The 15,700-nt window shown below is 30.4% G+C and overlaps 1 protein-coding gene across 1 annotated transcript in view; it reads left to right on the top strand.

Annotated features, from left to right (window-relative positions):
- Positions 1–14,932, top strand: part of LOC126734645 (uncharacterized) — a 134,227-nt gene extending 119,295 nt beyond the window's left edge. Inside the window, exon 5 of the mRNA XM_050438342.1 lies at positions 14,809–14,932. Coding sequence (XP_050294299.1) covers positions 14,809–14,932 — 124 coding nt within the window. The remainder of the gene's footprint in view (positions 1–14,808) is intronic.
- Positions 14,933–15,700: the final 768 nt, after the last annotated feature.

Below are 15,700 nucleotides of genomic sequence, written 5' to 3'. Positions count from 1 at the left end.
TTCCATTTAAAAAATACAAACTTATTTTTTATTAACTTTGCAATACTTGTGTTTTATATTATATAACTTTATAACTCTACAACGATTAAAATTTAAAAAAAATATTACGCGGCATCGATATAATATTTTTCTAATGCAGGAATTACACGTGAAAAATCCGCATAGATTCATAATTACAATTTTTTTATTCTGTGCATTGCATATTAAAAATTAAAGCATTGTTCTCATTAAAATAAAATATAAACTCTAATAAAAATAGAATGTATAGGACAGCTATCTTCTTGAAAATAGACTGATTCCAGGTCTATACAGTGTGTCCAAGATAAGGATGTCTATGATGGGAATCTCGGCAGCTATAGGAGATACGAGATTGATTAAATTAGAGAAAAGTTGCGCATTTTAGAGCCTAACAATTTATATATACTCAAAATTTTAAAACTTTCTACGCCACTTAGAAAGTTTTAAAATTTTTAGTAGTTCCGGAGAGATATTCCAGAAAAACTGAAATTTGCCGATTTCATTTTTATTTTTTTCTGGCGTTATTTAAAGAGATATAGAAAAACAAAAGACACTTTCATATGGTCACTTTTGAAGCTCTAAACAATAACATTGCGAGATTTTTCGTAAGACCTTTCGTTTCGAAGAAACCATCATCAACTTAATTTTTTTATATGGCGCGGAAAAAAGTACACCCTGTATAAAATAGCATATTTTATCTATATAAAATAGCATATTTTATTACGATAATAACGATGTATGACACAATATGTTCCTACAATATTTAAATGTTAAAAATTGGATTTTTATTAAATTCCGATGGTTTTGATGTAGTAGGCGGTGAAATGATGCTGAGTATGGTGTAATAGGCTGCACCTGAAAGTACAAAAGAATCAACAAAATTAAATATAAAAATTAAATTAAAAATATACATACATTTTCCAAACTTTTGTCCTGTTCACTGGAAGGCTGATTATTTTCTTTGTCTGTCAATAATTTTGGTAACGGACTTTTAGGATTTTTTTCCATGGGATTTAGATATGCATCCACCTATTTAGATATGCATCACCTTTACAATCTAAATAAGTTGCTTACGTAAATTAAAAGTGAGAACGGCAATAGTATACATGGTTTTACATGGTATTTATCGGTTTAATTTTTTACTAAATTTAGGAATAAAATCCAGTAACTGAAAAATTTTAATAAAACATATCAAAAACACAGTAACTGCTATTAGTGGATTTTTTAAGTTTTTAATGTTGAAGTTTAATCGCTAAAAACAATAAGTACTTCTAAGTAGCTTTTAATATTAACTTAAAGTTTAAAAAAAAAAGTATTATTAATATTTTTTTTATTTTACAAAATCATCTTGTGAAATACTTACACAGCCTTTTAAAATAAAACATAAAATTCTTACAAAACAAATAAAAAAAAACAAAATAAAATGTCTGCACAAAATGCTTTTTACTAAATAATATATAAAAAAACTGTTTTCACTTAAATTAAAAAATAAAACGAATTATTGACTGTCATCTTCCAATATGACGTCATCCCTGTCTACCAAATCAACCGAAGTCTCTGTAAAATTCATTTAGGTTTATCCAGAAATTTTGCCTATTAGAGGGCATTAAGGGAATCAGTTGCATCAATATATTTTGTTTTTTTTATAGTAGATATACCCCGTAAGCTCAAAACTTGCGGTTGGAAAAATGTTGTTTTATGTTTTTTTTGCAAAAAATCTAGCTCTTTAAAATCTTCTCTAAAATCAGTCTTATATTTAAGAACATTTAATCCTTTTTCAAAACGGACTGCCACTATGCTATTTAGGATAAATCCTTTTATGCAATCATCGGTCTTTGTTGTTCTTTTTTTATTTTGCCAATTTTGAAATTGCTCTAGTCGCAAAACTTTAGGTTTTTTTCGAGAAGATTGAATAACTTCGAGTAATTCATCAAAATCATAAATATTTCTTTTTCTTTTTATCTTTTTTTCTATATTACCGTGTATGCCATCAAAGAAAATAATAGTAAACTATAGAAAATCCATCCCGTGTAAATTTTTTGACCACCTAAAAGGATCCCCGCTTTTCGAGCGAGGATCCATCGGTGAAATTACGCGTTGAAATCTGGCCGATCGCTTGGCTGTGTTGCAAAATTTAATTCGGCGGCTGCGACTCGGCTGAGCAATACAATATTGTTTTTATTATTCGCGAACTAGAAGAGAGAATCCTAACTTAAAGATGTTTAAATTTCCTTATAAAAATCAAAGTATTTGCGAAAGTTATAGATTTTAGAGATATAAGATTTTAAATTGCAGTAAGTCCTAGAGTTCTATAAACATACTCAACCTTAACAGTGCCTTAGTAAGTAAGTACAGGGTGTTCCATTTAAGAGGAGAAACGGCATATTTTTTTACTTTCCCGGTATATTTAAAAAAAATTGAAGATAGCCAATCGACGCATTTTAACTCGAAGAATTTCAAAATCGTAATAAGAAAACAATTCCATAAAAAACAAAAAAGACTGACGACATTGTTTTCTTATTACGATTTTCAAATTCTTTGAGTTAAAATACGTCGATTGGCTATCTTCATTTTTGTAAATATACGGAAAAAGTAAAAAATATGCCGTTTTCCTCTTAAATGGAACACCTTGTACCTAAAGTTCGTTTCATGGGTCTTTAACTGTGGCTCCTAAAAGAGCCAGGTATAAATACGTGTATTTTTACGCAAAGTTACAGCTGAATACCTGTGAAATGAACATCACCTACAATCTATATCTATCTCAAGTTTTAATTGGGAACTATTCGGCAATGAAAATTACAGTTAACCAAAAACTATAATTTTCTGACTTTTAGGTAAATGAAAAATTCTAAGGTGGTAAAACTATGAGGTGATGTACAAAGTTAATTTTTGAATACTGAAAATTAAATTTACAGAATAAAAATATATAATACCGGTTTAAATAGTCAAATTACAAAACAATAATTACTTTGAGATAAAACCTTAAAAATAGTACCATAAAAAATAATAATAGTTATTTATTAGAGTAAAATAGGCGTTTTAAAATTACTGCCTTTGCTAAAGCTCGTGTAGTAAACTTCATCATTTTACTCCCTATTAATCATTTTACTGCCTCATCTGTAAAAGTCAATAAAGTGAACTTTTTGAGTGAAGGCGAAAAATATATTATTTTATTTTATTATACTGAATCTTCTAATCTTGACCAACTTTAAAGTATACAAACTCAAAAATTAGCGAATCGTCGAATTTAGATCACCAGGTTGACAAAAAATATAAGTTACGCTTTTCTTTTTAAATAGGTAGGTATTATATGATACCAATTTTGAAGAAGATTGGGGATCGTTGATATAAATATTTTTGATAGAATTTCTCTTTTGCGCGCCATCGTTTTTTTGTGCTCATGCAGTTTTGTATACTTAGTGTTGCTATTGCTAAGTGGGACACAGGAAATTCCATGTTATTTTTTATAGGGATTGGCTTTCCTTTTTAACTTAGAGAAAAAAGTATTAAAATTTATTAAAGAGCACTAAAATCTACAGCCTATAAAATAGTACAGCAATAAAATAGCACGTCACGCACAGACATTTTTTACTTATTTAAATAGCTTAAATCTCTACCACTTGTTACTTTGATAGTCAAAATACCTTTGACATATATATCAATTCACGCCGGTTCTGTGAGCTTTATTAAGCTTTATAGCCAAAAATCTATATAAAAATTAAAAAATAATCTTTTTTTATTGCAATGTATTTATAGGTAACAACCAACATTTTTTTATCTTGACTAGTGGACCGTTAAATAAGTTTGTCATTTTATACATGCCTTCTGTATTGGTAGTAAATACAGTAGTTCAGTCCAAAAGATGTTTATTTTGTCCAAAAAACATTTTATTGAATATAAAATGCAAGATTGTTTGAGTCTCAAAATAAAGAACAAAATTATTGCTCAAAAAGAGATTTCTACTTGGCTAGGAAGTAAGGACGATTCTTGTGACTCACACAAACTTTTTTTAGTGCATCATTTGGTTATCAGTAATATATTTAAATTTTGCAAATGGGACGAGCTTTTAAAAAAAGAACAAAAACAAAAACTAAAAAATTTAAAAAATAAGTAGTTTTTTGTATTATTTGTTATTATCAAGCTTTCTTCATTATACAGGGTGTCCCACGAACTGACGAGATCGATATATCGAAAACAATTTTTTCAGTTGGTAACATGATAAGGCTAATGGAGACATATGACTAAAATATGTTCATGATGATGGCATTTCCGGTTATACCATAAGTTTTTGCTAACTTCCTTATTTTAAAAGGCACGCTGTACACTTCATTTAATTTTTTAATTCTACGTTAAATTTAATCTACGAAAAACATTCATGAATGAATGTTTTTTACTATTGAAGGATATTTCCAAACTTTGTGTTCTCAAGGCGCATGCCATTAAGCCAAAATATTTAAAAAATATTCGTATTTGATTAAGAATGTTATTGCGCCTGTTAAAAATTTGACTCCAATTTATTTCAACACCCTGTACCAAATTTGGTACACTTATGTTTTAAGTGGTCCTGAACAATAATCCAGTACCATTTTTCAAAAATAAATATCGCTAATACTACTTCTCGATTTTTCGCACTTCAAACTTGAATAGAGTAGGCCATGACCTGCTTTCTCTAAATGTCAAACTTGCCATTTTTGACCATCTATCCAACAAAAAAAAGTTTTTGAAAATTGGTCAAGAAATAAAAATTTTAGAGGGGTGGCTAACCTTTAAGTGGGACACACTGTATAGACATAATTTAATATAAGCTAATTAACTTCCTGTATAACCGGAAGTGCCACCAGCATAAAAATATTTAAGTCGTATGCCTCTCCATCCCTATCAACCCTATCAAATTGCCAGATTTTATAATTTCTTGTTTTCGAAAACAATTCTTTTGTAAATGGTTTTCGACTACGTTCATCCAGGGACACGCTGTATTAAAAATGTGCATATTTTATTTGCAATTTTTTTGTCAACCGCCCATTTTTTTAACTAGTTTGTGGATTTTTTAGGGAGAAAATTAAGAAAACAATACCCATTAATTGCATCAAAATTTATGTTTTTTTTAATCTGAGACACCCTGTATTCTCATATTTATGAAAAATCCTACAATTTAAGTTTGAACACTTAACTGTATCAATTATATAGCTGTAAATTAAAATAATTTGTATTTCTATTGTATTAGATTATATATACAGCGTGTACAGGTGTATTAGATGATATATATTATATGTATGTGATGTACATATAAGTATAAGTATTAGAATAATTTTCTTTTTTTTCGTCTAAAAGTGTTAAATATTTGCGAATCCAAGATTTTAGTAATAAATGTTATAAAAATGTAAATATGTACTACCTACATGTATATAAAAATCCAATTTTAGAATAACTTAAGTAGGAAGTATAATATACATATACTTAGTACATATACATATATTATGTAAGTACATACCTATATTATTAAAATTAGAAGTTTTAAAATTTTTGTTATAAAATATAGGCAATTATGGACCAAAATTCAACCCGGCATTTTGTCCTGTTTAATTAGCTTTAAACCATAACTTTAAGTTTTTTCATAAAAATAATATAGGTACTAGTAATGTTTCTTTGATTTTGTTAATTAAAATGTTTGTGAGAATTATTTTTTATTAAAACATATTAAAACATATTCCTCCACTTTGTTCCTAATTAACTTCAAATGTCAACTTTAAAGATTAAGGCCTTATCAATAATAATTCTGCGATATCACAAAGACAAATCAATTCAAAAAATGGCAAAAATTAGGTCTTTATAGATTTGGAATCATTTTATTTTTCTAGGCACGCGCATTTTTTTTAATTTTAGCGTTTGAAATAATAATGGAGAAATTTTAATTTTAATGCGAACAAAACCAAAATGATGACTCAACAATTTTTCGCGATTTTTACAAATTTTTTTAATGCAATAATATGGTAGGTGTAAGATTTTATGTAGTTTTACAGAAGCAAATAATGCAGGCGACAAAACCTTACTATATATTAAGGCCCAAGCAATTTTATCTCAGTGTATCTAAATAAATAAGGTAAAAAACATAGTCACAAGTTTCTAATAATAAGTTAAATCAATATGTTAAGAATAAACTAAAAATTAATTAAAACATCCATTTTCCCAAAACTTAATTTTTGCTAATACCTCGTTCTGCCTTTATACGGCGCGGCGCGAGAGAATTAGATAAAATTTAAAATGTTCAGTATCAGTAATGGCAACGTCGCTTCGATTCTTACACGGTTAGCGCATAAAATATTATTATTTAAGGAAGCATTGATGTCTCCTTGTCGGTTCACAGCTTGCCATTTACGTGGGTTATCTATTCGTTAGTATAATTATCTTTGATGCCATCAGCACTCATGTGCGTGTGACCAGCTGTCAGATACCGAATTGTGATTTGATTCGGTCCTCTGTTGCTATTTACTTCTGTTAGTAGTGAAGTATATAAGACCCAGTTTTTATTCTGACTGGTGCAATTATCAGCCCAAAACGTAAAACTCAATACATCTCGTTCTTTTCTTATAGCTTCTAATAAAGCATCAACCAACGCTTCTGCTTTTCGTCCTGATAAGGCCTCAGGCCAAACAACACAATAACTGTTTTCCGTTGCTTTAGGATTTAAAGTGGCAAACGTTTGATTAAAAACTACCAGACGACTAGTAAAAAAACATGTTTTAGAACTCGGCATAATTGGCAATAGCATTACCTTTTGAAGGTCCATAGAAAAAATTCGTCTTTGAGGATTCTTATTACTAGCAGCCTCCCCTGAGTCCTTCTTATATTGATCTGTAGCCATCTTTGCTTTTAATTTATGGACATTAAGTTTTTCAACCATGTTACTGTTAGTATCGTCATCGTTAGTCTGAATTGCCTTTTTTAACGATTCGCATTCTTCGCATATGTCGGATTTAGGCGGACGTAAAGAAATATTCATTTCTCTTAAAATCTGTCTGTAATATTCAATTTTACATACGTTTGGATGTTTTGTGACAAAATCATCAAACATTTGCCTAACAGTTAATTCTCGGGGCAAATAACGCACATTTGGGGCATTTTTTCTCCGATAATGACTAAGGCAAGGATGAAATGACTCAACATGTTCCATTATTGGAGCCTTGTTAATAGCTACTTTGGGGTTAAATCCTCTATGTTCTTTAACAAAATTACCACATGGTGCTTTTTTTATTACACGCACCAATTCGGTAATAACAGAATCATTTGAATAACCTAACGTGTTTAGTAATGTGAATCTGCAAACTGATATTTCGGTTTGGTCTAAGTCAGGTAAGGTATATTGTCTTGAGTCAGTTCTAGGACGAGAAGCTCCTACATACTTGCGCTTTACAGGAAATATTTTAACATGTTTCGCTAACCATTTCCGTCGACTTGTATAGTCCAATGTCCAATACCTTGAGATTATCTCTTGACCAATAATGGGTGTTCTTCCGGTTAAAAATTCCATTATTTGTAACCATGCTCTCATCGGACCAGATAATCCTATGGGGAAATGTTTCATCCTCCTGACACTTCTTGGTATACCATTCACAAAATGTTCTGCGCCTTTCTTCGTCACGAAGTCTAAGGCCTTGACAGATTCTGAATTAAAACGGGTGGTATTTATGTTTTTTCAAAATGAAATGGGCAGTAGATTTTGGTATTCCAGTGGTATTTTCAATTTTTCTAACAGATGTTTCCGGATTTTCAGTTACAGCTTATACCACATTATTTTCTATTTCTTCATTGCAGGGCTTATTTCTTGACAATACTGGCCTCTTGAACGTACTATACTGCTTAAGATTGAAAACCAATCGTCCCAAAATTTTTGTACTAGGTTGTTTCCCTTCTGGATAGTTATTTAAATACATACAACCAGCTTTAACGGCGTTGCTGTAGCATAGGATATAACATTTTAACATATGAAACTTTTCCTTAGGTAAAAAAGCGTCTTCCATTTTGTAACAAAAAAAACTAGCAACAAGACGCAAAAACAGAGTTTAATAACACAATGTCAACTACATTTATTAAATAATTAAAACTATTTACTTCACTTAAAATAAAAAGAATAAAAAATAATTGTTATAATAAAAACTACTTTGACATTTAATTTTTATTTAATTTTGACATTTTCTTAACGTCATTATTTCATAGCCTACTACATCTGATTGTTGTGTGTGAGCTTTTTCAATGTCAAAATTAGTTTTCATATAAATTAAACAATATTAGTTGCACTTTATACATATATTTGATTAGGTATTAATAACAATATGTTGAGGTATAAAAGCTTGATACAGAATAATTTTGGATGGTTTTTTTGACATGACAAGCTGTTGCGGTGCACATGCGACGTCAAAGCAGAGCTGGGCTGTGAGATTTAACATACCGCCCCCCTTGAGGGCCTTAAGGGCTTTCAATAAAAATACTTAAAAATTACATAAAATTCATAAATCTAAATTAATTAGATTAAAGTTCTTGGTTGGGGAGTATGCAAATTTCCACTACCAGCCTTTTAAAAGTTCCAGAGTTGTTTTTAATTATTACGGCACGTATCACGTTATCTGCTCCGGGATGAACTTTAACTATCCTTCCCATGCACAATTTTAAGGAAGGAACTCTATCTTCCTTCACGAGGACTAGAAGACCAGGTTTGATTATTTCATTAAAATGCTTCTTCCATTTGTAGCGAACTTGAAGAGTGGAAACATATTCTTTTATCCAGTGGGAGCAGAAATGTTATACTATTTTCTGAAATCGTTGGTACTTCGAAAGCAGGTTTTTCTTGGCATTGAGCATTGGAGGTACAGGTAAAGCTTCATTGAATGGATCACCAATTAAAAAGTGTGCGGGAGTAAGAGAAGTATAATCATTAGGATTAGTAGATATTGCATAGAGAGGTCGAGAGTTAACACACGCCTCGATCTGACAGAGTATAGTGTAAAATTCTTCAAAATTTAAAGGAACATTACCCGGACACCGTTTTATAACCGGACTCCCAGAGACCACCGAAATGTTGCTGGAATAAATGAAAATTCAATGTTCTCATTTGTAAGTTCAGTTTTAATTGCCATTTCGTTTTGTTTAAAGAAACTCTTTATTTCTTTGGCTGCACCAACAAATGAAGTACTATTATCGCTATATATTCGTGCACATTTTCCGCGACGAGACATGAATCTACGTAAAGCAGCAATGTAACACTGGCTGTCAAAGGTAGCTGGTAAGTCACTAACGAGCTCAAGATGCATAGCTTTTGTACTGAAACAAATAAATAAGGTTATGTAGGCTTTAATCATTTTGGAATTCCTAGTATGTCCATCCTTTTATAAGAAAGGTCCAGCGTAATCGACAGAAGAAATTAGAAATGGACGAAAAGGTGTACATCGGTCAGCAAGAAGGTCACCCATAATGTATCGCGATTGTGGTGGATTCACCTTAAAACATGTAATACATTTGCATACAATATCTCTTACTCAATTTTTGCCATTAAGAGGCCAGAATTTTTGTCGCAGACAAGCTAGGAGTGCCTGAGGACCACAATGTAGTTGAGTGATATGTTCATGTTTAATGATCAAATTTGTAAAATGATGCTTGCAAGGCAATATTATTGGGTGTTTTTTCTGAAAACTATAATTTGAGTTAGTAATACGCCCTCCAACGCGAATTATACCGTTTGAATCAAGAAAAGGATTTAAACAAAGTAAGCGGCTATTAGATTCAACTCTTTTGTTTTTTATTAAATTCTGGTAATCAGTATACAGTAATGAAAATTGTATTAATTTTAAAAGAATATTCATAGATTCTTTAAGTTCATTACAAGTAAGAGGACCTATTGTTCTCAAATGGTTTGAAGACTTGCAGTTATTTTTAAAACGAAGGATATATGCAAAAATATAATGTAGTTTTATTAAAGATAAGAAATGTTGTATAACATCTAATAAATCATTATGTGTCAAAATTAAAGAAATTTGGTTATTTTTTAGTTCTGAAAGTTCACTAAGATCTCCTGAAATTAAAGTGCTAGGCCATTGATCTTTAGATAAAATTAGCCAAGCAGGACCGTTAAACCATAAATTACAATTTAAGAGGTTTTCAGGTTGTAATCCTCGACTGAGAATGTCTGCAGGGTTCTCAGATGTTTTAACATAGTTCCAAGATGATTGGGGTGAGATTGATTGAATTTATTCAATTCTATTAGAAACAAATTGTTTCAAAATGTTGGTTGATGTATTTATCCAAGCGATAACAATGGTTTAGTCACACCAAGAGTATGTATTTTTAAATGACAGGTTCAGAGATGATTTAACCTTATTAATTAGTTCGGCGAGTAATAAAGCAGCGCATAATTCTAGTCTGGGAATTGTGGTGTGTTAAGTGGTGCTACTCTTGTTTTAGCACAAAGCAGATGTGATTGATATTAATTGTTTGAATCGAGAAAAGTAATATATACACAAGCTCCGTATGCTGTAGTTGAAGAATCTGAGAAACCATGCAAATCAAAAACAGAATTATTGTCGCCAAAGATGTTGCGAGGAAAGTATATTTTGTTAAGATCTACCAGTTGAGTATTAACTAATTTAAATATAAAGTTCCATAGGCAGACTTTCATCCCAGGCTAATTTTAAGCTCCAGAGGCGTTGCAAAATAATTTTTGATGTTACAGTTACTGGGGAGAGCAGACCTAATGGGTCGAAGATTTGGGCTATTGTTGACAAAATATGTCGTTTGGTTATGTTTAAATTTGGATTTTTCTCAATTTTGTATTGTAGAGTGTCTGAAGATGGGTCCCAAAGAAGACCAAGTATTTTGCTAGGGTGTTCTGAGTCAAATTGTACAATATTATTTGTATCAGTCAGTTCCGGGACATTGGAAGACCATTTTCTAAGTTTAAAACCAGGTGAACTTAAAATATCAACAATTTTAGTTTTTAGAGATTTGACTTCGTTAATAGTACTACCACCTGTTAGTAAGTCGTCGACGTAAAAATCATGAAGGATGATATTACTTATTATAAGGTCAATTTTTCTGTGCATAAAACCTATTTCTTGTAAACATCTAGTCGCCAAGTATGCTGACGATGCCGTGCCATAAGTGATTGTATTCAATTCGAATGTTTTTAAAGACTCAGAAGAGTTTGACCTCCAGAGAATCTTTTGTAAGCATCTTTGTTCAGGACAAACAAGAATTTTCTCAATGTAAGCATTTAAAACAATGGGATAGGTTCTAAATCTTAAAATAATCGAAATTAAATCGTCTTGAACAGTGGGTCCGACTAACATTTGCGATCAACATGATCGATTTCATGATTCTTGAAATCTACCCATTTTGCAAAAAACCCGATCATTTTTCGTTAGTTTTAACAAAAGCCGCTAAACTGCAGAATTACCTTGTTGTGTATGAGCTTTTTCAATGTCGAAATTAGTTTTCATACAAATTAAACAATATTAGTTGCACTCTATACATATATTTGATTAGGTATTAATAACAACATGTTAAGGTATGAAAGCTTGATACAGAATAATTTTGGATGGCTTTTTTGACATGACAAGCTGTCGCGGTGCACATGTAACGTCAAAGTAAAGCTGGGCTGTGAGATTTAACAACATCAAAAATATGGGCATTAAATAAAAAATCATTTTTTACAATTTAAATATTGTAGAAACATATTGTGTCACACATCGTTGTAATCTTAAAAAATACGCTATTTTATACAGGGTGTACTTTTTTTACACGCCATATAAAAAAATTAAGTTGATGATGGTTTCTTCGAAACGAAACGTTGTACGAAAAATCTCGCAATGTTATTTCTTAGAGCTTAAAAATTGGCCATGAGAAACTGTCTTTTGTTTTTCCATATCTTTTTACATAACGCCAGAAAAAAATAAAAACGGAATCGGCAAATTTCGGTTTTTCTCGAATGTCTCCGGAAATCATTTTTATTTTTATTTGCCTTTTCCATCATGGAATCACAAAATGCCATTCTTAGCCACTGGTCTTCAGGAAATACCTCTTGAGTTTTGGAATATTTAAAACATTGGTATACATATTATTTCCAAATACTTGTTACAATTTTATGATGCATACCCAGTTCCTCTCCCTCCTTCTGCTGGATCGTGTTAAATCCAAAAGTAAAGTACTACAAGCCATTTCTTCCCGCCGTTCTATCTCCAGGCCCTTAAGAACCACCTCTTCAAAAGGTGGTTCTTGAGCTGTGATGTGACAATTTCTATATTCTTGAAGACAAAAAGATATCTTAAAATTTGACATGACATTTAAAAGAGTTTTAACCCAAGGAATCGGTTTATTTTCAAAATTTACTGAGAATAAATCGCTGCATTGTATTGCCGAATTGCCTCCATAAAACCATTTAATTAATTGAACTTTTTCGAAGAGGTATAAACAGCTATAATCATAAATATTAAAAAAAATTAAAATAGCGCTTTTAGACTCAAACAGTGCAGAAAGCAATGCGCTTAAAACAGCAAATCAGACGATCGGAATTCGCCGCGCTGCTTATCAACCAGAAAGTAAGGGAAAAGCGGTGTTGCCATTTATAATGCCTATGTGTAGTCTTTTATTCGGTAATCTGTATATTATTGTGATGAATTTATAATTAATTAGGTAGGATATTGATAATAAAAAATGTGCTCAGAGGTCGATAAATAAACATCAGCTCCTGGATGATCTATTATGTGTCAAGTAAATAATTTTATTTAAAAAATTATTAGACTTCCCATCTAAAAGGCAGTAATGAAAAAGCAACTTAAAAAAATATAAAACCTAACATATAATTAATTAAAATCTAAACATTAAATATTAATAGTTAAGACAAAATTAATGACCAATTAACATAAGGTATCACTTTTCTCAAAAGGGTAAAAAGAAAAACAAAAAAGCGCACAGAAAAAAAGGCAAAGAAGACTCGCACAAAGAAATAACTACTCCTAGTAATGAAAAACAAGACATATGACAGATTTTGTATTAAAAATATTAATTTAAGCCTCATTATTATAAATATTAGAGATATTATAAGTCAGTTAAAATTTTTGTAAATTTATTTTTTTGGGTAGAAAGAAAAAAAACGTATGATGTCTGATAAGTTGGGGAACCGCATATTCAATTTTGATAATATCTCTAAGCACTATATGTTATTGTGAAAAAATGTATATAGGAGCAGAAAGCAAAATATTTCCTACGAATCTGCGGAGAACAAGCATTAAACGTTTTAAGTCAACCTTCATGTAGAAAGCCCTCGCGTGGATACACTCAATCACACTGATGCCATAATTATTTAAAGAATCTCCTCTGAACCTGCTCTAAATTATGAATATGAACTTAATACTATTATATATATAGACATTATACGATGACCAAACAGCCGAAGCATACTCAAATCATAAGTGCACATATGAAAAGTTTTCACAGCTTCTACATTCTTAGAGTCTCCAGTGCTTCTTAAAATAAAACCGTATGACTTAATAAAAGGACAGGTTTGAATAAAAAAAATCCTATATCCCTAAAAGGACTCACTTCTATTAAGAAATTTTAATTTACATTGTAATATTGTAAGAAAAATAAATTAATAAATATTGTAAAGAAGATCGGTTTTAACTTATTGGTGAAAGTCAAGAAACATAACATTTTCACACATTTAGCAAGGCACCAATTACTATTCAAATAAAGATTATCTTGAAGCCTACGTTGAAACAAATGTTTTTAATTCCTGTTTTTAATTTATTATCATTTGCGTAAAGTAAAAAATGACAGTCAAATTTATTGACAATATCATTTATAGAATTATTAAACAATAATGGCCCAAGCACAGACGCTTGGGGGATACCGGAAACAATATTATAAGGGCTAGATGTACACAATACCATTCAATATAGGGATATGTTTTTTATATTGATATATAAATAGTGACGTAATACCCAACAAAATAGGTAACCAGCCACTTCTTACATGGTGAAAAAAAAAGATCATTTTTTTTGTTTTAATTAGGTTTGTTAAAATTTTCTATTTTAAAATTCACAAACATGTGTTGGTTTTTTTTATTTAAAACCCTTAATTTTTACTTATACTTGCGACGTAATACCCAATAAAATAGGAAACCAACAATGTAAAAAGAATAAGATCTTTAGTTTTATTTTAAATAAGTTTGTTAAAATTTTCTATTTTAAAATTCACAAGCATGAGTGGGTTTTTTTGTTAAAAAACTTTCGTTCTTACTTGTACTTACAACCGATAATGATTTATAAACAAAGGAAAGACCGAAAACGCTCTGCTAAGATAATAATACACATTTCTTGTTCGACTTTCACATAGTATCCCAAATTTGAAACATAAAATTTGTTATGTAGTATGTAGGTATATTATATACTTTTAAATGGAATATCATGTATTTGAAATCAAAAATTAAAGAAAAATTTGAAAATTGAGGTATTTTCAACGCAATAGAAGACAAGTTAACAAATGAAAAGTCACCGAAAATTCCATACTAAATTTAATTTGTTTTGTTCAAAACAGAACGGAAGTTCTAGAATGTCCTCCTTATATAGGGCTATCCGGTATGATAAACCAATTGTAATATCCTTTATAATCTAATATTACTTCCAATACATTAAGTTTAACTTCGAAGAATTTTAAGTACAAAATTCGTGCACATAAAACAAAAGCACTTTATCATAATAAACACTAGGAAGGAATCTTGTTCATTTTCCACTACTGTTTCAGAGACGTGCAGCTTAATATGCAGTATATTAAGGAAACGGACACTAAATGGGCGCTGGAGTTTTCCGTGAGTTCCGAGGAAGTTTTAACTCCGGTAAGTTATTTGATCCTAATAACTCTCTTGTGATAAATGTGCTTGCTCCCGAAAAGTGCCGCTGCGGCTGAAAAGTTCGTTTGTTGCAATTACGGAGCAAAACATTTTATATTTGCATATATAAATTCTTATTAGGACATCTATATACAAGGATTTTTAGGCTAAAATTAAGATAATTTCATTAAAAAAAACTTTAAATAAACCTAGATATATTCTAAGCATCTTTACCTCTGATAAACGTTTTTTTAGTCTCTTTACATATTAAGAGAAGACTTTTTTTTTCAAAAATTTCTAATATATATTTTGTGCCGATGCTACTGTTCTAAGTTTTTACAAATTCTTCTATATCCAAACATTGCTGATAATACTTGCTTATTATTTGTGCTAGTTATGTGCTATATTTCATATAAAATAAAAACGATTTTTTCTTAATATTGTCAACAAATACAAATACACTTAGCATAGAACAAATAGTTATTTCAATGTTATAGTTTCTAAAAAATTAATAACTACTAATTAATTTTATAATCAAATTACAAAGCATAACCGTAGCAATTTTGCATTTACTGACCTTTATTTGACTATAGGTCATTGACATAATTTTAAAGTTTTAATACAGGTTCAAAATCTAGGGAAATCATCAGTTTTTCAATAACCACTCTGAGTTATCTCAGTTTTAGACTCGGTTATGCCGTAAACTGGATGTACTGGATGGAAGTATTACTTATGTGAAGGGGTAACCCTGCCTGTTGGGGGGCAATCGATAATGGATATGACTTATAACTATGAGCCGCTTGCTAT

This window comes from Anthonomus grandis, chromosome 3 (genome assembly GCF_022605725.1).
Source record: "Anthonomus grandis grandis chromosome 3, icAntGran1.3, whole genome shotgun sequence".
Taxonomy (NCBI): domain Eukaryota; kingdom Metazoa; phylum Arthropoda; class Insecta; order Coleoptera; family Curculionidae; genus Anthonomus; species Anthonomus grandis.
This window is presented reverse-complemented; position numbering and strand designations above follow the sequence as displayed.